We start from the raw sequence: 19,919 nt of genomic DNA, 5'->3' as shown, positions 1-19,919 counted from the left end.
TCAGACCTGGGTTGCAGAACCGGCAGCAACCCAGGACTGTCACGCCCGCAAACTGGTTCTCTCGCTGCCGCTTAGCCGCTGCCATTTTGGATTTTAGTGACTGCGCGTACGCAGTTCACTGTAAATTGTTCTGTGTATACGCACAGAACAATTTACATTGAAGAGTGCACGCGCGTGCAGCATGCATCTGGCGCTTGTGCACGGGTTTCAAACCAGCAGTAATGCCGGCAGCAACCCACCCCTGCATAGTTCCACCTATGAACTGTCCTCATGTCCCTCACCTCAGCATTTTCCTCAGAGCAAAAATATAAAACTAAGCCTAAGAAACCAAAGAATATACCTTGCCTCTGTTTTAGCTTTCCTTTTGTATCTTTCTGTTATACTTTAGCCTAGAAGCCAAACCAGTGCCTGTCTCTCCCTGGAGATTATCTTCTATGGGAAGGGATAAAGGGAAGTATTAAAAGCAGGGGAACAAATTCTAGGTGTATCACGTGTATTTTGATAGTTTGTACATAGTATATATGTGTGCGAATGTTTTTTACCTATAAATCTTTTTCTCTGTCTCTCTCACTCTCTTTTTTAGAGGAGAAAAAAGCACCAATAAAAGGTTAATAAAAATATTTCCTCAGGAAAAAGAATGAAAGCAAAACTAAATTGTTCATTTATTTAAATATAGCAAGCCACTCAAGACATTGAGGGTCATCAACTAAGCCTTCGTTGTGGTAAATTTCTCATTTCACTAATTTAGGTCAATCTTTCCCAACCTTCGCTGGCTGGGGAATTCTAGGATTTGAACTCCCCATATTTTAAATTTGACCCCCAAACTTTTCACTTTTCTCTAAGGCCATGGAAGACAACTACCAATCACAGGCAATTTTCATCATTATTTCAATGGAAAGAAACAAGCCAAAAAATACAATGGGAAGAAAAGGGATAACTTAATGCTAGCACTTGTTTATTTAAACCTGTTTAGCACAAGGGCCAAGAACAGCTTAAGGAAGCTGCTGATGAGATCTCTTTAAAGCATCTGAGAAAAATGTGGGGGGGAAAACTGCATCTGAACTCTGGCCAATTTCCCCCTTCCTCAATTCAGGGGTGGGCTGCTACGGGTTTGCCTGGGTTCGGGAGAACCCATAGCTAACTTTATGGCCGGTTCGGAGAACCTCCAAATCCCACTCCTGGCTTGCCCCATCCCTCCCCTCCCAGGAGTCTCCACACAGCCCATTTTGGATGCAAGGTAAGTACAGGGCCTGTGCGGAGGTTTGGGGAGGGGGGAAACGGGCCTCCCAAAAGACCTCCGGAGCTTGCGGGAAGCAGTTTTCGCCCTCCTACAGGCTCAAGGAAAGCCCTGGAGCCTGGGGAAGGCAAAAATACCCCCCCCCGGCTGCCATGGTGTAGGAGGCTGACTAGGCCACACCCACCATGGCCATGCTTACCCAACAACTGGGCAGAGTACCTGTTGCTGAAATTTTTGAAGCCCACCCCTGCCCCAATGGTGTATTTATTAAGATGCAGGCAGTTGGTCATGCTTCCTAATGAGCGTGTACAACTGAATTATGATCAAGAAGATTTACACATAAAGTTGAAAACATGCTAAGAGGTCAAATCAGCCTTTTCAGAGCCATATGTGAAACCGACAGTTAAAAAAAGAAGGAAAAAACCTTCCCCTTAAAGCCAGCAATTTTTTATTTCATTAATTTAGGTCAATCTTTCCCAACCTTCCCTGGCTGGGGAATTCTGGGATTTGAACTCCCCATATTTTAAAATTGACAAGGCTGAAAACCACTGGTGTAAATCATGCAACTCCTGTTATTAAATTTTTTTCAGCTTGGCTCTAACACCAAGATTCATTGTCTGAGATGGAGAGATGCAATGATTTAGAAAACTAAAGAATGAGATTCAGGTTTGACAAGGAATGGGAATATGCTTGTTTTATTATTTTTTCCCCTTTTCTCCATTCAATTTTGTTTGATTCTTGAGGATAAATTGATGGTACCCATTAATTAACAGCTGGCAAGAACTAAACAGTTTTTTAATGAACAGATGGAGAAAGGTTTCTTCTTGTCTGGACATTCATAAAATTGTTAAGGGCATGAAAAAATAACAGTAAATTTTCCCCAATTCATCCCAATATACACCTAAAAATAATGAGATCCCTAAAAGGCCAAGTTCATGCAAAAACAATACAGAAGAGATGGATCATCTGGCAATATTTTTATTACTGAACACTTTCCTTGGTCAATCACAAATCTCACTGAGAAACAGGTCACATGTGAGAATCCAGTCATGTTTATTTCTTTTCAAACCATTTCTAAACCATCATTTTGTAAAAGAACTGGGGTTTTCTTAATAATAGTCAAACATTACCTTTGATGATTCCCAGGTTATTTGGCAAAACACAATAGCAATTTTAATGGAAGTTTCCATTTTATTTTGGGGAAAACTTGTGTGCTCTAATAATGACTTAGAAGGCATCTCCTTAGAAAGATTTTGCCTGTGCTAGCAGAAGTTCATGGGATTTGTAGTCCAACACATCTGATGGGCAGTTCGGAAAAGTAATCTTGAAGAATTCGAGTTTCAAGAGTACAGAGGATGTTTGGCACTGTGACATCAGACAGGAAACTAAACCTAGGGCAGGGGTCAGCAACCCATGGCTCTGGAGCTGCATGTGGCTCTTTCATCCCTCTGCTGTGGCTCCTTGTCACTGGTCGGCTCCACAGTTGATAGGGTTAGGATTAGGGCTTTTGGTTAGGTCAGGTAGAGGAAAAAATATGCCGTGCTAGGAGAACACTATGGTGGGGGAAACCAGACTTCCGGTCAGCTCTAGAATTGAATGGGGGGCTTTTGGTTAGGACCTTTGTGGCTCTTTGAGTGTTTAAGGTTGCCGACCTCTGACCTAGGGGATTAGGCTGGCTGGCAGCTTATCTAATGAAAGTCTTTCTCCTCCAGCACAGAATGCCCAATTAATGGAATAAAGTTTCCATTTTATATATTTGTTTGGGTTGAAATCTGCATCTGAACAGGTCTTCATTGTTTAAAGCCAAAGTGCTTTCAGTCATATAATTTCTCTTCCAGAATCTCACCAGTTGTTTATTGGGTATGAATCTGACATCTTTTTGCTAAGGTATATCAGCTAAAAAAATTGATCAACTAAAAAAAAAAACAATCTCGAAGAAGTAGATGCAGAGATCCATCTTTCCTAATATCTTTTCCGAAGATGATGGTAACCTACGCTGCTGTGATTGGTGGAGAGAGTTTCACAGCATCAATGCTTGCTTCAGAAACAGATTGGGATCCCATATGTTTTGAGAATAAAGCAATCCATATTCAAAAAAAAAAAGTATCAACAAAGTCATTCGGCACCTGTCCCGAAGATGCTCGCAAATTCGGTAAGAAGCAACTCTACCACCTGATTCTGGTACACCATGTCCTCTATGAGGCTGGCTACATCTCGCTCATGTCGCAACAGCGTTGGCCCAAAAACAATGCCAATGTTCTGAGTTGTCATCCTGTTGACATCTGAATGATCCATCACCCTGAATGAGGAGGGAAAAAACCCATAAATGAGAAAATCATGCTATTTTGGTCGCGTTCGATGCATCCATTGCTAAAGCAGACAGGCAGGTTTAATTGAGATTTCATTTCTAAAACAAAACATGCTGAAAATCACATTCATTGGCTCGTAAGCCATTTATCTAAATAACCAATCAAAGACACAATCAGGGCAACAAATCAGAAGAGAAAGAGAAGACAAAGTGTACTGGAAATCCCTTCTTCCACAAAGCAACTTTTGGATATCCTGTAATTTCTATTCCTATATTCCCAGAGTTAGCTCCAGGATCAAATTTACAGCCAGTTGCTCAACCATCCATGTAAGGAAATGGTTTCCATTTAGAATCCCTTTCAGAAGACAAAATATGAGGCTCTAGACCTCATTTCTAGGAGATACAATAAAATAGCAGAGTTGGAAGGGACCTTGCAGGTCTTGTAGTCCAACCCCCTGCCTAGGCAGGAAACCCTATACCGTTTCAGACAAATGGCTATCCAACATCTTCTTAAAGACTTCCAGTGTTGGGGCATTCACAACTTCTGGAGGCAAGCTGTTCCACTGATTAATTGTTCTAAATGTCAGGAAATTTCTCCTCAGTTCTAAGTTGCTTCTCTCCTTGATTTGTTTCCACCCATTGCTTCTTGTCCTGCCCTCAGATGCTTTGGAGAGTAGCTTGACTCCCTCTTCTTTGTGGCAATGCCTGAGATATTGGAACCCTGGTATCAAGTCCTTCTTTTCATCAAACTAGTCATATCTAATTCCAGCAACCATTCTTTATATGTTTTTAGCTGCCAAGGAGGTACACATTGCAACAGCAAAACCACTGATATTGATAACACTCAGCCATAGAACATTACTATTGGACTGAGAGGGTGCTCAGCTGTAGAATAGTCCAATAGTGTTGTACATGTGGTCCTTGACTTATGACCGCAATTGAGCCCAAATTTTGTGTTGTTAAGCAAGAAAGGTGTTAAGTAAGTTTTGCCTCATTTAACAACTTTTCTTCCCACAGTCGTTAAGTGAATCACTGCAGCTGTTAAGTTAGTAAGTGAATTGTTAAGTGAATCAGGCTTTCCCATTGAGTTTGCTTGTCAAAAAGTCACAAAAGTTGATCATGCTCCCAGGACACTGCAATTATGAGCCAATTGCCAAACGTCTAAATTTTGATCACATGACCATGGGGATGCTACAGCAATCGCGAGTATGAAAATCACTCACTTTTTCAGTGTCGTTGTAACTTTGAACATTCACTAAATGAATGGTTCTAAGTCAAGGATTATCTGTACTCAGATGCAGGAAAATTGATATTTGTGAATAAACACGTTTTCTTTTGAAATGCCCATCCTAGGCTGAATTTTCAATTTTACCTTCCAGAGCTAAAATATGCATAATAAAATGTAATTGTAAGGGTAGTCTACTTTTAATTAATAGATTCTTTTTATTGCTTCTTCTTCAAGGACATAAGTGATTAATTGCTCTTCAATTCATCAGCTTTGCTTCCCACCTTTGAAAAAGAAGTTTAAATATTAGTTTCCTTTTGCTATTTTTTTCCTTCCTAGTGATTTTGTTTGGTTTGCTATAAAAGAAAAAAAAGGGAACTTAATTCAGGTAGTCCCTGACTTACAACAGTTCATTTAGTGACTCTTCAAATTTACAACAGCACTGAAAAAAAGTGACATAACTATTTCAGGGATAGTTTCACTTAACAAATGCTTCACTTAGCAACTGGAATTTGGGGCTCAATTGTAGTTGTAAGTTAAGGATTACCTGTAATAAAAGCCTGATTCTGCCAGGAAGAAAGTATTAATGGACAAATTCAAGGTGAATAATTTACTTGCGGAGGTGCTGAAGTAAGTAATGCAGTGTGTCCCGGTTTGGTTGAGGGAGAGTCTGGATCAGCCCAGCAATCTTTGACACTTTTTCCTTGTGATCGGACAACTCTGTGCAGAGAAAAGCAAAAAGATTTTTGTTTCCCAGCTGAGAAGGCAACGTTTAGAATGAAAGACCTTCTAGCTTCCAAAGGACAGGCCAGAGATCTTCTGTGTTGCTATCAGAGTTACATCCAAAACACATTTTGGAATAGAAAATAAATTGTAATTGAGATGCTAGGTGTCAAGGCTCCAACTAATGAATCCAAGCAAATCCTCCCAAAATCCTCTTCAACAAACTTCTTTATTGAAAACATCATATCGGCACAGCTCTAAAGAAAAACCAACTCTAAATCTTCCCCACAGTTTCAGTATAATTAAAATAGTAGATAACCCCATCCCCAAATGTCACAGGCCACGTTGGCCAATTGGGTTAAATGGTGGACTCCCCAGGCACTCCTTCCCCGACCTTATCTGTTGCCAGTAGAGATGACCTTGGTTCTCATGATAAAGCTCTCTGTTGTGTCTAGTGAGAAATTTCAACCTCCTTTCCCGCTTCCCTTTCTGTGTGGCAACTGAGGAACAGAGAAATGGCTACTGCCAGGTTTGGTTCAAAGTTGACAATAGGATTGTTGATACAATAGTCGTACCACCCCACCTTAACCATAAAAAAGGTGGCCTTGAGGTCAATGGCTCAAACAAATAACAAATGTTTATGAGTGATAAGGAATAAGTAGAGAAAACTATTTCATGCCCTATCATGACAGGATGCATGACTACAGAAGCTAAAGGACCACAATGATAGCAATAGTAATAGCACTTAGACTTATATACCGCTTCATAGTGTTTTACAGAGTTAGCATATTGCTCTCAACAATCTGGATCCTCATTTTATCCACCTCAGAAGCAGTGGCGGATTAAGGCTCACTAGTGCCCTAAATACTGACAAATCTTGGTGTCCCCCTCTCCTTTGTATATATTGTACAAATCTTCACTGGGTTTTTTTTCTCAACTTTGTGGTGCCCCTTTGGGTCTGGTGCCCTAAGTATATGCTTAGTCTGCTTAATGGTTAATACACCACTGCTTGGAAGGATGGAAGGCTGAGTCAACCTTGAGCCGGTGAGATTTGAACTGCCAAACTGCAGCTAGCAGTCAGCTGAAGTAGCCTGCAGTACTGCACTCTAACCAATCTCGGCTCTAGCAAATCATTCTTTTTCAACTATCCAAAACATGAAGAAACACAGCAAGATGGATACCTGTTCAGTCATCTTATCACTCCTCCCCTGCTTTATATTTACGAAAAAACCAACTTCAAATGTTTCATGTGTACATGCCTATGTACTAGCACTGACATTCATTTGTTCATATTTAGAAACCACCTACCTCCGTGGCACAACAAAACCGCGGTCCACTAAAGCACGCCCGATTAAAGCGCGTACCTGACGTCATCAGCAGCGCGACAAATACGACCGCGGAGAAAAAAGGGCGCTTTAAAAAGCGCTTTTAAAGCAAGCCGATTCACATTAAGGTAAGGGTTAGGTTTAGGGTTAGGGTTAGGGTTAGGTTAAGGGTTAGGATTAGGTTTAGGGTTAGGTTAAGCGTTAGGGTTAGGTTTAGGGTTAGGTTAAGGGTTAGCGTTAGGTTTAGGGTTAGGGTTAGGTTTGGGGGGGTTAGGTTTAGGTTTACGTGTTAATTTTAGCTTTACCGCTCACAGCGTGCTTTTTTCGTCGTGCTGTGATGATGTCAGGTACGCGGTTTCGTCGAGCGCGCTTTAGTCGACCGCGGTTTTGTGGTGGAACCCCTCCCTCCCTCCCTCTGGCAGTATATAAATAGCGTGTGTGTGTGTGTGTGTGTGTGTGTGTGTGTGTGTGTACGTGTATGTACATACATACATACATATATATATAAACTATATATAACATGTGTACATATGTATGCAAATAATATATGCAATGTAATGACTACGTGCCAATGTATGGATCAAAACACAGAGAATGCAATATAACTTTCCAAAACCAAAACCGTCTTCAGAGCCACTATTGTACAAAGCCGGTTTGAGAGCTGGCATGTGTGTTCCTGCACTGATGGTGTTTCAAATGGTAACCAATAAGAGCTTTCACAGAATTATGGTGAAAGTTACAGGAATAGAATTTGAAAAATGATGCTGGTCAAGGAAAAAAAGGTATTTTTTCATATTGATCAATAGGATTTTAAGATTCCCCAGCTCCTCTAGCAATGTGACATTTGGTCACAACTTAAAATAAGGCAGTAACTTTGGATCCTCTGCATTCAATGATCTATTATGTTCCTGAAGCAAACTAAATAAATAAATAAAGATATCTGTAGATAATCTGAAGTAAATTTCAGATTGGAGAATTGGTATTAGGAAAGGCTGAGATGTCTTCCCGCTCCCCCACCTTCCTCCAGGAAAACCAAGATAGACAATTTCACTTTATATAGCACCTTTTCTAAAAATGAGTTGCAATATGACAGAAAAGTCCCAGGTTTTTAATCCAGGCTCAGAATTAACCTCTGTTGGGGTCATATATTTGTGTTTGTCAACCGGGCAAGGAATAGGAAGCAGACTTACTGACAGAAGCTATACATTCCTCAACGTGGTTGTAGGGCACTAGGGATTCAGGTAACTCTCGGAAGAAAAGCTTCAAAGCCCCTGTTATCACATGCACATCATCCCACTGTGGACTGGCCAGGTTCAACCTATCCTCTAGGGAACAAGGAAGAAAAAAGACAAAAAGGACAGGGTCATATCAATGGGACCTTTTTCAATGTAACATCTTTCTGCTTTGTTGGTAGAGAGAGTCACCAAATATATTAAGGTGATGAAATATGAACCCTAATCAACCAGAATGGGATAACTCGCCGTGGCCAACTCATCACAGGGCAAATCACCATGGCCAACTTGCCATGGGATAATTCGCCACGGGGCAATTTAACTATTCAATTTAATTATTTAAAATAACTACAAATTTTATTTTAATTTTTGTCATTGACATTCCATTTTGTCCCTATCTTTGCAGTGGTGAAATTCATTTTTTTTTATTACCGGTTCTGTGGGCGTAGCTTGGTGGTGGAGTCCTGTGACTGAGTGGGTGTGGCCAACTCGATGTCACTCATGGCCATGCTCACTCAGTCACAGGACTCCACCACCAAGTCATGCCCACAGAACCCAGTAGGAAAAAATGTGTGTATGAGTCCATTCACAGCAGAGCTGCTGCTCCCTTTATGTCCCGTCCCCCCCCCGCCCCCTGCCTCCTTGGGTCTACCTTAAAGGGACAGGCTGCAGCAGCTCTGCTGTGAATGGAAGGAGAAATGTTTGGATTGGGTGGGAGGGTCGAGTGGCTGGAAGGGCCAAGCGAGTGGCCAGAAAAGGTGAACGGTGATCGGGCGACAGGGCGACCAGGCAGGTGTGGGATTTTTGCCACCGGTTCGAAGAACTGATGCCAATTGTCCCTGCCAGTTCGGCCAAACCGGGCCGAACCGGGAGGATTTCACCTCTGTCTTAAAGTTGCCAAGGTTGGAGTCCCCTGCTTTATCTGATACAGCTAATGTCCCTTTTCCTGGGGCAGCTGAAAGAAACTGCAGAGACTGGGGAGGAAGGGGGAAAAACATTTGATAAACCCAGATTTGACTCCCTCTCTCTTTGGAATCAAAGCAGCTTAATTGTAGCTAAGACAACAAATCCAACTTGAGTCTGTGGCCCATAAACTAAAAGAAGGACCATCCAAGTCCAAAGATAAATATTTATTTCACTACATGAATATGGCTGCCCATCTTACACAAGGATGCTGGGCCGTTAATAACCATCGACAGATATAATCAGTTACACATCAAACATCACTATGCATTATAAGCATAAGATACATTTACATTTCCAATACTTCATTTTCCCCAAATGATTTTTTTCCCATATATTTCTGTGTTCCAGGGTTCCTTTTATGTAACTGGAAATCTTATTAAAAATAGTATGTTTGTCTCCATTGATCCTGAAACTTTCAGACTGAACATAAGACTGCCTGCCACAAACAGAAGATTCTCTCCCCCCCTTTCTCATTCTCTCCTCTCTCTCTCTCATTCTCTCTCTTTCTCTTTCTCTCCTCTCTATTTCATTCTCTCTCCCTCTTTCATTCTCTCTATCTCTATCTTATTCTCTCTTTCATTATCTCTTTCATTTTCTCTCTCTCTCTTTCATTCTCTTTCTCTCATTTTCTCTATTTCATTCTCTCTCCTCCTTTCATTCTCTCTTTCATTTTCTCTCTCTCTCTTTCACTCTCTTTCTCTCTCTTATTTTCTCTATTTCATTCTCTCTCCCCCTTTCATTCTCTCTTTCATTTTCTCTCTCTCTCTTTCACTCTTTCTCTCTCTCATTTTCTCTATTTCATTCTCTCTCCCCCTTTCATTCTCTCTTTCATTTTCTCTCTCTCTTTCATTCTCTTTCTCTCTCTCATTTTCTCTATTTCATTCACTCTCCCCCTTTCATTCTCTCTTTCATTTTCTCTCTCTTTCATTCTCTTTATCTCTCTCATTTTCTCTATTTCATTCTCTCTCTCTCCCTTTCATTCTCTCTCTCTCTTATTCTCTCCCTTTCATTCTCTCTTTCTCTTCCCCACTCCCCTCCCCCATTGGCTTGGGTCTTTATCCTTAAAAGGAACAGAAACTCCATTGGGGATTGTTGCAATTTTTTAAATTATTCCCTTTGAAGGAGACTTGTAAGAATTCAGAATTTGCACCCTGCATTCAAAACTTAGCCCGGCTTCATTAAAATCCCCTGCCTCTTCCATGGCTTCTAGGTAACCAGGCAGGATTGCTATTTCAAAGATTGAGGGACAGAAACATTACCTTGGCAACGTTGCTCTGGGAAGACATAGCGTCCATCGGATGTCACTGCCCGTTCTGCAAAGCAGCACAATGGTTACTGGGGATGCCACAGGAGAAACAATTATCTTGTAGCAAAGGGTGAAGACCGATTTGAAGGTAGCCAGAATGTGTCCATACATTCGGGATGGCTTAATGGAATGCTGAGACATAAGATGGCTTGTCAATTGCTTTTTCTCCCTGCAGTGTAGGAACCCAACCATTGTCATCTTGCCATTTGTTTTCTATCCTGCTTTCAGTTCTGGTAAACAGAATTTTTATCCTTTTATTTTTAGAGAGAGATTTAAGATCTTCTCCATTGTCTAGCAAACTTTATGTAGCTGTAGCAACTGGAATAGTTCTGAGACTGAGTACCTGCTGTCACTCAAGCAGAACTGAGATAAGTGAAGAATGCCATAAATCAGGATCTCTCTGACATGGAAAACAATTACTTCCACATTGGATCATAAAAACCCCAAATTAGCTGATCTCATCAACAGACTAGGGATGAGAAGAAGACTATGTCACGTGGAAACAAGATTTTCTCATTTTATCTCAAAGATGCCTTGTTAACAATTCTTCAAGGATATATATATATATATTCTGTCAAAGCATCTGGTCTGCCCAAATATGGGAGGGAGCATACTGCTTCCCTTTCGCCTTTCAGCCCCATTCCAGGAGCCTTCCGGGCAGTCGCTTATATGACAAACCATTTTGTGTTACACTTTTTCTGATAAAGAAATGAAGGGAGTCTAGTATAGATCATTTCAAGGTATTTAGCTCTCATCAGCTAGCCATACCCTTGCTGGGATTCGAACTCCCCTGGTAGAGCTGATAAAGGGAGGAGAACCTGTGGACTAGAGGTTAATATAACTGCCTAATATGTAAGCAGCCCAAGTTTGAATCCCAGAAAGGGTATGGCTAGCTTATGAGAGCTAAATAGCTTGAAATAGATCTATACTAGTCTCCCTTCATTTCTTTATTAGCAAAAATGAATCTATCATTTATCTATCTATCTATCTATCTATCTATCTATCTATCTATCTATCTATCTATCTATCTAATCAATAGACAGACAGACAGACAGACAGACAGACAGACAGACAGACAGACAGACAGTTCTCCCAGTTCCTCATCTAATTGCAAAAAAAGGGGAAGGGAGTATGAGGACAGTATAGTAGTTACTGTAATGTCATAAGGGTAGCCAATAAATGTTTTCCATCTCTGAGGTTAGAGAAAGAAGTACATATTATATGATGTTAACAGCAGTCATGCATTTTCAACAAACCCACTAGCCTTGAAATACTTTATCTCTTTTCACATAAAGTAAAGCAACATGGTGGTAGACGAACAATTTCAGAGGCTTAGACATGCCTCCTATAACTCCATGTTCACCATTTATCATTCTTTAAGTACTCACCACGGTCAACTATGAATCTCAGCTTCTGAATAACGGCCAAGTTCCCGTTGACCCTATAGATCCCATCTGCATCCAGCCCTGAAAGAGAAGGACAGAACTGCTGTGGATCCCCCCCTCCACATAAATCTATAGCGTGCCAGAACTAGGAGGAAGATCCTAGCTGAGACAGGGATGGAGTGATGACCCCAGGGATACCCTACCTCTCTGTTCCACAGCTTCCACACATTGCTGGACAAACCGGGGTACTGTGCCCCCTTCTCGCTGGCACAGGGCCTCTAGCCGACAGCCAAAGACTTGATCTGGAAATAGAAATGGAAACTGTGAAGCAATTGAAGATATTTTGTTCTAGGGGAGCTACAATTATCTCTCTCCCAAGAAATAAATATAGATGAGCAATTTGTACAATCCCAACCCTATTTTTATAGAGCCTAGAACCGTGATGGCGAACCTATGGCACGCATGTCAGAAGTGGCACGCAGAGCCATCTCTCTGGGCACGTGAGCCATTGCCCGTTGCTGTTCCGGGTTCTGGCGCACCAGCCAGCTGGTCTTCATATGCACAGGAGTGCCGGAAACCAGAAGAGCAGCCTCCCAGTGCGTATGTGTGCGCCAGGAAGATCATCTTCCGGTTTCTGATGCACCAGCTGTTCTTCGAGCACTCATCCACATCAGAATCCAAAAGACCAAGGGGCCAATGCACTTGCATGTGCCAGAAACTGGAAGATCATCTTTCCAGTGTGCACATGCTGCTCTTCCAGTTTCTGGCGTGTGCATGCACACCAGCCAGCTGGTCTTCGCAAGCACATGTGCCCCAAAATCAGAAGGCCAGGTGGCCAGTGTGCATGCGCATGGCATAAACCAGAAGCTCATCCCTATGTGTTCAGAAAAATCTCACACACATTTGTTTGTTTTTGTTTGTTTGTGGGTCATTATTCTAAGAACCGTGCTCAAAATTCAAGTCATTTGTCTCAAACTGGCACGCAAAGAATTATGACTGTGTGCCCCAAACCTGATAGTGTACAAAAATAAGTACATAGCAATGCTGATTTTCTGTACCTTTTAAAATCCATAATCTCTACCCAGCCTCCATTGCAATGAAACTACAGGGATCTGCATCGTTACCTCGGATCAGTCCTTTCTCCTGCAAACTTCGCAGGGGGGGCCTCTTGGCGATGAAGCGTCTCAGCTTGCTTTTGACCCTTTTCTTGTAGACTCGGCCAGGACTCCCGGGGGCTATAGAGGAGGAAGGAACAGAAGCCAAGAGAAGAAGTTAAGGCAGCTGCCAGTCCCTCATCCGCACATAGGACACAATAGCCCTACTTTTGACAGCTTGTAGCACCCTCACCTTCCACCCACCCCCAGTCCCAGATCTGCTGGTCACAAACCTGCTTGCACTTCACCCTTGGGGACCCCAAGTTCGTCTTCATCATCCCAGCTCAAATCCACAAGCTCAGCACTGTTTGACCGATAGAGTGGGTACAAAAGCGGCTCATCCAGAGGGTTCTCTTGATCCTGCAGTGGAGCAAGGAAGGATCTCAATCCAGAGAAATAAGCAGCCAGATAGGATGGGGGCAAAGTGGGCAAATGCGCCGCCATCAACTACAAAAGGGTTCTGTTTCAAAGATCTACAAACTTGGATCGATACACTTGGGATTTTATAATGATGTGCCTGTTGTGGCCCGCCAGCGGCCAGCAGATTCGGACAGTGAGGAAGTTGGGGAGGAACATGGGCCAGTCCTGGAGTCTGAAGAAGGCTCGGACGAGGGCTCTGCGTCAGAGGCAGAGAGGGGACCAAGGCCATATGGTAGTTATTTGCTGCCTCTGAAGCCTCCAGAGTCTGACATCAGCGAGGCAGAAAAACAACGGGAGCCTGTTCCCAGTGTGCACATGCGCAGGGCTGCCATAAGGCAAGAACAATTAAGAAAACAGGGTCAACTTGGGAGTAAGGCTTGGAGATGATTGGCCTTCCCATAAGACATAAAAGAGAAACGAACGGGACGTGAGCTTTTGCAGAAAGCAGTTAGTTCATCTGGTCGGTTCAAGTTTTGAAAAGTTCTGTTTGACTCTGTGCTAAGTTTGGCCTTGCTCTGCATTTGGCAATTAGGTTTGGAGTTTGGAGTTTATTCAATTTGTAGGCCGCCCTATTCCCCGAAGGGACTCAGGGCAGCTGAACAAAAGCCAAGGGAGGGGAAATTACAAAAAGTAAGATAGAAACAATCAGACAATATGAACAACTTAAAAGCACAACAGACACAGCAAATTCGAGTAGGGGGGGAACTCAACCCCAGGCTTGCTGGGACAGCCAGGTCTTCACGGCCGTCCGGAAGGCCTGAAGGGTGGAAAGGGTCCGAATCTCCACGGGGAGCTCGTTCCAAAGGGCCAGAGCAGCCACAGAGAAGGCCCTCCTCCAAGTAGTCGCCAGCCAACATTGGCCGGCAGATGGAATACGGAGGAGGCCTAATCTGTGGGATCGAATGGGTCTGTGGGAGGTAATCGGCAGAAGGCGGTCTCTCAAGTACCCAGGTCCAATACCATGTAGGGCTTTATAAGTAATAACTAGCACCCTGAAGCGTATCCGGAGACCAATAGATAGCCAGTGCAGCTCGCGGAGGATAGGTGTAACAATTGCTCGCGCGGCTGCATTCTGGACCAGCTGGAGTCTCCGAACACTCTTCAAGGGCTGCCCCATGTAGAGGTCTCTGGCAGCATTCCCAGGGAGATAAGGTAGGTGTTTCTCAACATTCCCCTGAAAGACTGTGGCAACTCGAGCAGACATCTGTCGGAACCTTCATAGACAATGACCCCAATTGACCGCCGTATAAATAAAGGAGGGCTTTTGGGACTAAGATTGTGATTTATGTTTTATCCGGAAGCCTAGGTCAGAACAGTGCCACTGTTATAAATCCATGGTAGGAGAGCGTCAACTTCGAAACGACTATGGCCGATACCATATTTACTTTGCTTTGGTTCTTAGTTGCCATTCTCTGGGGGGAGGGGAGTTAGAAAGAACTGGAATGCGGTGCCTGAGTCCACTAGACAAAACTTCTACCAGATGAAGCATGTGAACTAAGGTCATGGCAACGAACATCTGCTGAGACCGAGGGAGAAGGATCCCGCTGGAGTGATTGGTTAACATGACCCAGGACACCTGAGGAGGTGGGAAGTTTCTGGTCTTTTTGTTACACTGAAGTGTGGGAATTACCCAGACCAGAGCTAGCTTCAACTTTCTAAGTGTCGATATGATGTACTCAATAAAAGGTCTTCAAAATCTGAATAGAGCTTCGGAGTCCTGATTCAATTGGGTTCATTGCTTATGAAACCATGAAAGAGAGAGGGAGAGAGGCAGGGAGGGAGGGAGAGGGAGAGAGGAAGAGGGAGAGGGAAGGAGAGAGGGGAGGAGAGAAAGGGGGAGAGGGGGAGAGAGGCAGAGGGAGAGAGAAAGAGGGAGAAGGAGGGAGAGAGACAGGGAGAGAAGGTGGGAAAGGGGGAGGGAGGGAGGGAGAGAGAGACAGAGAGAGAAGTCCATTGGAGTCATTGGGTGGTACACACGAAGAAGTACAAGCTCAATAAAGGACAAACCATGCACAGAATCCTTTTTGTGGTCTGTCCTTTATTGATTTTGTAGTTCTTCATGTGTACCACCCAATAACCCCGAAGGACTTCTCTGCTTCTTCTGCCCTGGCTTTATCACAGTGGCACGTCAGTATGAAATCCTAAGTGTATCAGTCCAATTATGTGTGATAGGATGGAAGCCTGAAGGAAGAAGGAATGCTTCATCTTCAACATTAGCCCGACTTTCTCCGTGTTCCAGGAGAGTCCCAAACCCAAGTCAGTGAGAGTCCACCTCTGATCAAGAGCTCCAGATAAATATGGAAATAGGGGGAGAGAAGGGGCTCTGCGCAGCATTGAACGCCATTCACTCATTTTGAGCTCTCATCAAAATCTGTTCCCTACTTTAACAAGCTCAGAAAGAAGAAGGAAGATAGTGAGTGACTGACCGACAAAGAATGATTGTCGCATATATACTTTCATGTGCATGAGAGAGAAATGGAGAGTGAAATGCCTTTGGCTCCACTTACATTAGAATTTATTTATTTATTATAGTGATGTCCCCCCTCCCAACAGATTTTGTTTTCTGGGGCAATAGATTCTCACTGCAGACATAATGAGTTCAATCATATTCTAAACCTGAAACAAAGACCTTCTGTCTTCCTTGAGAGTAGTCCCAAATTTTATAGAGGAAGGGTTGGCAACCTAGCACTCTAAAAACTTGGGGGACTTCGATGCCCATTAATGCCAATTAAAACACAAACAATTATAAGATATGATGGGAGTTTCCAAATCATTTTGATGTAGTTATTAAGACACAAGGCTAAAGCTGGGATGGTGTGAGTTGTAACCCTGCCTTAGCCAGCTAGATGAACTTGGGTCAGTCACTCTCCCTTAGCCCTAGGAATAAGGGAAGGGCAAATCACGCCCCCAAAACCTTGCCAACCCCCCCCCCCCATATAATATTGTCTTTGCATTTGTCAAGAGTCCAAACTGACTTGAAGGCACTGACACAGAGACAAAAACCAGAGGAGATTTTAGTCTAGGGCAGTGATGGATAACATTTTTCTAAAGGTGTGCCAAAACTGTGCGTGTGTGTGTGTGCTATCATGAGCATGTGCCCACCCACCTGTGCATCCCCACTGCACATGCGTGAGCAACGCCCCACCACGCATGCACACGCGACCACCACCACCACACATGCATGAGTGACCCCTGAACTTCTGGTTGGGCTGGGCTGTTGGGACTGTTTTTCTCCCTCTCTAGGCTCTGGAGGCTTTCCTGAAGCCTGGGGAGAGTGAAAACGGCCTCCCTCGGCTCTCTAGAAAGCCAAAAAAATAACTGGCCAGCATGCAGATATGGCTCAACGTGCCACCCGTGGCAAGTGTGCCATAGGTTCGCCATCACAGGTCTAGGAGGCTCCAGGCTGCTTGCCATTTGGGCAATGTTAGCTGGTTAACAATCCCGATTCTGGACGGAATGAAAGAATTGAGGAACAGCTTTTTTCTATATCAATATTTCAAAGAAGAAAGGAAGCGACTGAGATAACTTGGAGTTCTTGGTATCGTTCACTCACTAGTCTGTGGATGACCCCTTTGATTGCCTGGTACCAGTCCTGGCTGACAGCTTCATTATCTGATTGCAAGAGATACTCATTGCCAGTCACAGTGCGAAACTGAGAAGAAAAGAGAACAAATTGGATTAGGCAACAATTCAACTTAACATCATCTCAGGCTTTTCTAATAGAACCTCACCACCTAAGACTATAGCAGGAATCCTAATTTAATTTTACGCGATAACGACAATGGCTTCATATAATCTGTTGTTCCTGCTATGTTCCTCTACTTGTGGGCAGGTGAACAAACCAGGAAAGCATAGCTTAATGTTACAACTGAACCTGGAATTATAGTGAAGTACAGCCAGAGAAACCAGAGTATATTAACTAACTATCTTGATTTAAAACAGGATCACTGTGAGTCAATTCTGAAGAATTGACAAGCTTACAGTAAGACAAACAAGGTTAGTCCCAGTTGTATAAAATCTCACTACAAATATCTCAGGCCACAATGGGCTAGGTTCCCACACTTACATGGAAGACATTCCGCTTGCTGGACAAATCCCGAGCCCACTCAATACGAGCCCCACGCAAATCCACACTGCTTTCAGGCCGGCTACCCGATGGAGTCTGTGGGGGGGAAAGGACAGGGGTTAGGAGGTACTCTATACGCCACGGCCAATCTGATTTATCACAGCAACACAGACTTTTGTGTTGATGGATGGATAGATAGATGGATGGATGATAGGTAGAAGAGAGAGAGGGAGGGAGGGAGAGGGGGAGAGAGATGAGAGATGGAGGGGGAATGGGAAAGAATGGAGAAAGAGAAACATACAGTATACACATATACATACATACAGAATACACATGGACACCCATCATCCCTGAACAATACTGTCAGTGGGTATTCTATATCTAAAGACTATACCAGACGTTACTGTATGCAATGAAATTTCATTTTAACGTGTGCCGATTAATGTACATTCAAAGTGACAATGAAGTTATTCTAAGTTCTACCACTGTGATGGCCAACCTATGGCACGTGTGCCAGAAGTGACACTCAGAGCCCTCTCTATGGGCACGCGGGCCATCGCCAGCTGCTCTTCTGGTTTACAGTGTGCATGTGGGTCGTTTTCTGGGCCGTTTTCCATGCCATTTTCCAGCCATTTTGGGGGTCAAAAACAGGCTCTAAAAAAGGGCTGAAATTTCCCTGAAAAACGGCCCGGAAAATGGCCTATTTTGTTGGCTGTTTTCGGGCCATTTTCTGGGGCGTTTTCCAGGGCGGTTTCCAGGCCATTTTCCAGCTGTTTTGGGGGTCAAAAACAGGCTCTAAAAAAGGCCTGAAATTTCCCTGAAAAACAGCCTGGAAAATGGTCTGTTTTGTTGGCTGTTTTCGGGAAGTTTTCCGGACTGTTTTTCAGGGAATTTTCAGCCTGTTTTTCGAGCTATTTTTGGCTGGAAAACGGCTCGAAAAACAGCCTGCAAATAGCCACCAAAACAGCCCTAAAAGCAGCCAAAAAACAGGCATACGCACGCCAGCCAGTTGGCCTTTGGGTTTCCGCTGCTTTGGCACGCACACATGGACGCACATGCACAGGCGTTCTGGTTTGGGTACTCGGTGCCGAAAAGGTTCGCCATCACTGTTCTACCAGATCCCTAAATGGGCAAAATCACCCCTTTTATTCAAAAGTATCTCCCTCTTCTTCCCAGTTTCCTCCCAGTTTCTCAAAGGGGGCATGTATGACCTTTCCAGAGATTGAACTGACTTCTTCCAGAAAGCTTTTAAAATTAGTGTGAGGATTGGACAAAGTCAGACTACCAACCATACAAGATCTTAGGCTGCCTTTGCTGATTTGCCAGTTAAGCATCTGTCTCCTGCTACACTCACCCATGCAGCAGAAACCTTGGGGTCCTTGTAGAACATGAGGCTGTTCCCAGCTAATACCAGCCACGATGACGCCCAGCATTTTCTGGAGGGAGAGGAAAACAAGAAAAACTGTAGCCCAGCCCACCAAAGCCATAACCTCCCCCGGGCTTCCAAGTTTAAAAGTGTCAAAAGGTGCTTGAACAGTCAAGATCAATGCTCCCACATACAGGGGTGTGGCACTGCAAGCATCTGTTTGTGCTTGGAATAACCTCTGCAGTTTCATAAATGCAGAGGTGGGCTTCAAAAATTTTAGCAATGGGTTCTCTGCCCTTTTGCTGGGTGGGTGTGGCCTAGTTGGCCTCCTGCCCCATGATGGGGCAGGCATTTTCTCCCTCCCTGGGCTCCAGATATTTTTTTTGAGCCTCCGGGAGGGTGAAAATGGCCTCCCCCAGGCTCTGGAGGCCCTCTGGAGGCTGGAAACGGGCCCATTTCTGGCCTTCCGGAACTTCCGGGAGGCCCGTTTTTCACCCTCCCTGAGCCTCTGCGCGAGCCCTGTACTTACATGGCATCCCAAATGGGCTATGTGGGGACTCCTGGGAGGGGAGGGGCAGGGTCATGGGGCCAGCCAGGGGTAGGATTTGCGGGTTCTCTGGGCAGATTCTTAGCTAGAGTTCTCCCGAACCCGTGCGAACCCGTATCAGCCCACCCTGCATAAATGACAATGTTTCAACATGTCAGTAACCAAGTATTGGAGGACACACTAAGGAAGAGCAATTTTGCTGATAGTTTTTGGCCCCCCAAACAAAAACATTTTCTGAATTTTCATATCACAAATGAGAAATGCCACGCTGTGCCTTTCTTGCTGAACAATTGCTAATGAAATAATAGACTGGTGCAGACAAGGTAACTATGAATAGAGGTTAGAACAGGGGTCCGTAGTATTGTGAGAGGGATGCTACCCATCTTCTCTATGATCTGTTTTCCTTGTTATCATCTGGGAGGAGGCTTCGTGGTATCCGAAGCAGAACATTCTAGATTCAGTCACAGTTTTCTTCCAAATAGTATCAACCTTGCAAACTCTCAAGTTCCCTCTTTCCTCTTTCTGCTATGTATTCAAAATGGCAATAAAGGTGGACTTATCTTGTCTGAGAGGAGAATACCCTGAGATGAGTCTTATCCTGAACTTACTTTCATTAGCATGGAGCTGAATGTTGGACCTGGCTTCAAGTTTAGTTCACC

The 19,919-nt window shown here is 43.8% G+C and overlaps 1 protein-coding gene across 1 annotated transcript in view; it reads right to left on the bottom strand.

The window, feature by feature from the left end:
* Positions 1-2,207: 2,207 nt before the first annotated feature.
* ARHGAP9 (Rho GTPase activating protein 9) overlaps positions 2,208-19,919 on the bottom strand; it is a 49,131-nt gene continuing 31,419 nt past the window's right edge. Inside the window, exons 8-18 of the mRNA XM_087710599.1 lie at positions 18,702-18,783; positions 17,348-17,443; positions 16,835-16,933; positions 13,095-13,221; positions 12,832-12,942; positions 11,911-12,009; positions 11,711-11,788; positions 10,276-10,329; positions 8,009-8,143; positions 5,385-5,490; positions 2,208-3,536 (exon numbers count right to left, since the gene is read on the bottom strand). Coding sequence (XP_087566725.1) covers positions 3,353-3,536; positions 5,385-5,490; positions 8,009-8,143; positions 10,276-10,329; positions 11,711-11,788; positions 11,911-12,009; positions 12,832-12,942; positions 13,095-13,221; positions 16,835-16,933; positions 17,348-17,443; positions 18,702-18,783 — 1,171 coding nt within the window. The 3' untranslated portion in view covers positions 2,208-3,352. The remainder of the gene's footprint in view (positions 3,537-5,384; positions 5,491-8,008; positions 8,144-10,275; positions 10,330-11,710; positions 11,789-11,910; positions 12,010-12,831; positions 12,943-13,094; positions 13,222-16,834; positions 16,934-17,347; positions 17,444-18,701; positions 18,784-19,919) is intronic.

The sequence above is a fragment of the Thamnophis sirtalis genome, unplaced genomic scaffold (assembly GCF_051295495.1).
Source record: "Thamnophis sirtalis isolate CommonGarterSnake01/CBP01778 unplaced genomic scaffold, rThaSir2_p1.2 scaffold_3, whole genome shotgun sequence".
NCBI classification, from domain to species: Eukaryota; Metazoa; Chordata; class Lepidosauria; order Squamata; family Natricidae; genus Thamnophis; species Thamnophis sirtalis.
This window is presented reverse-complemented; position numbering and strand designations above follow the sequence as displayed.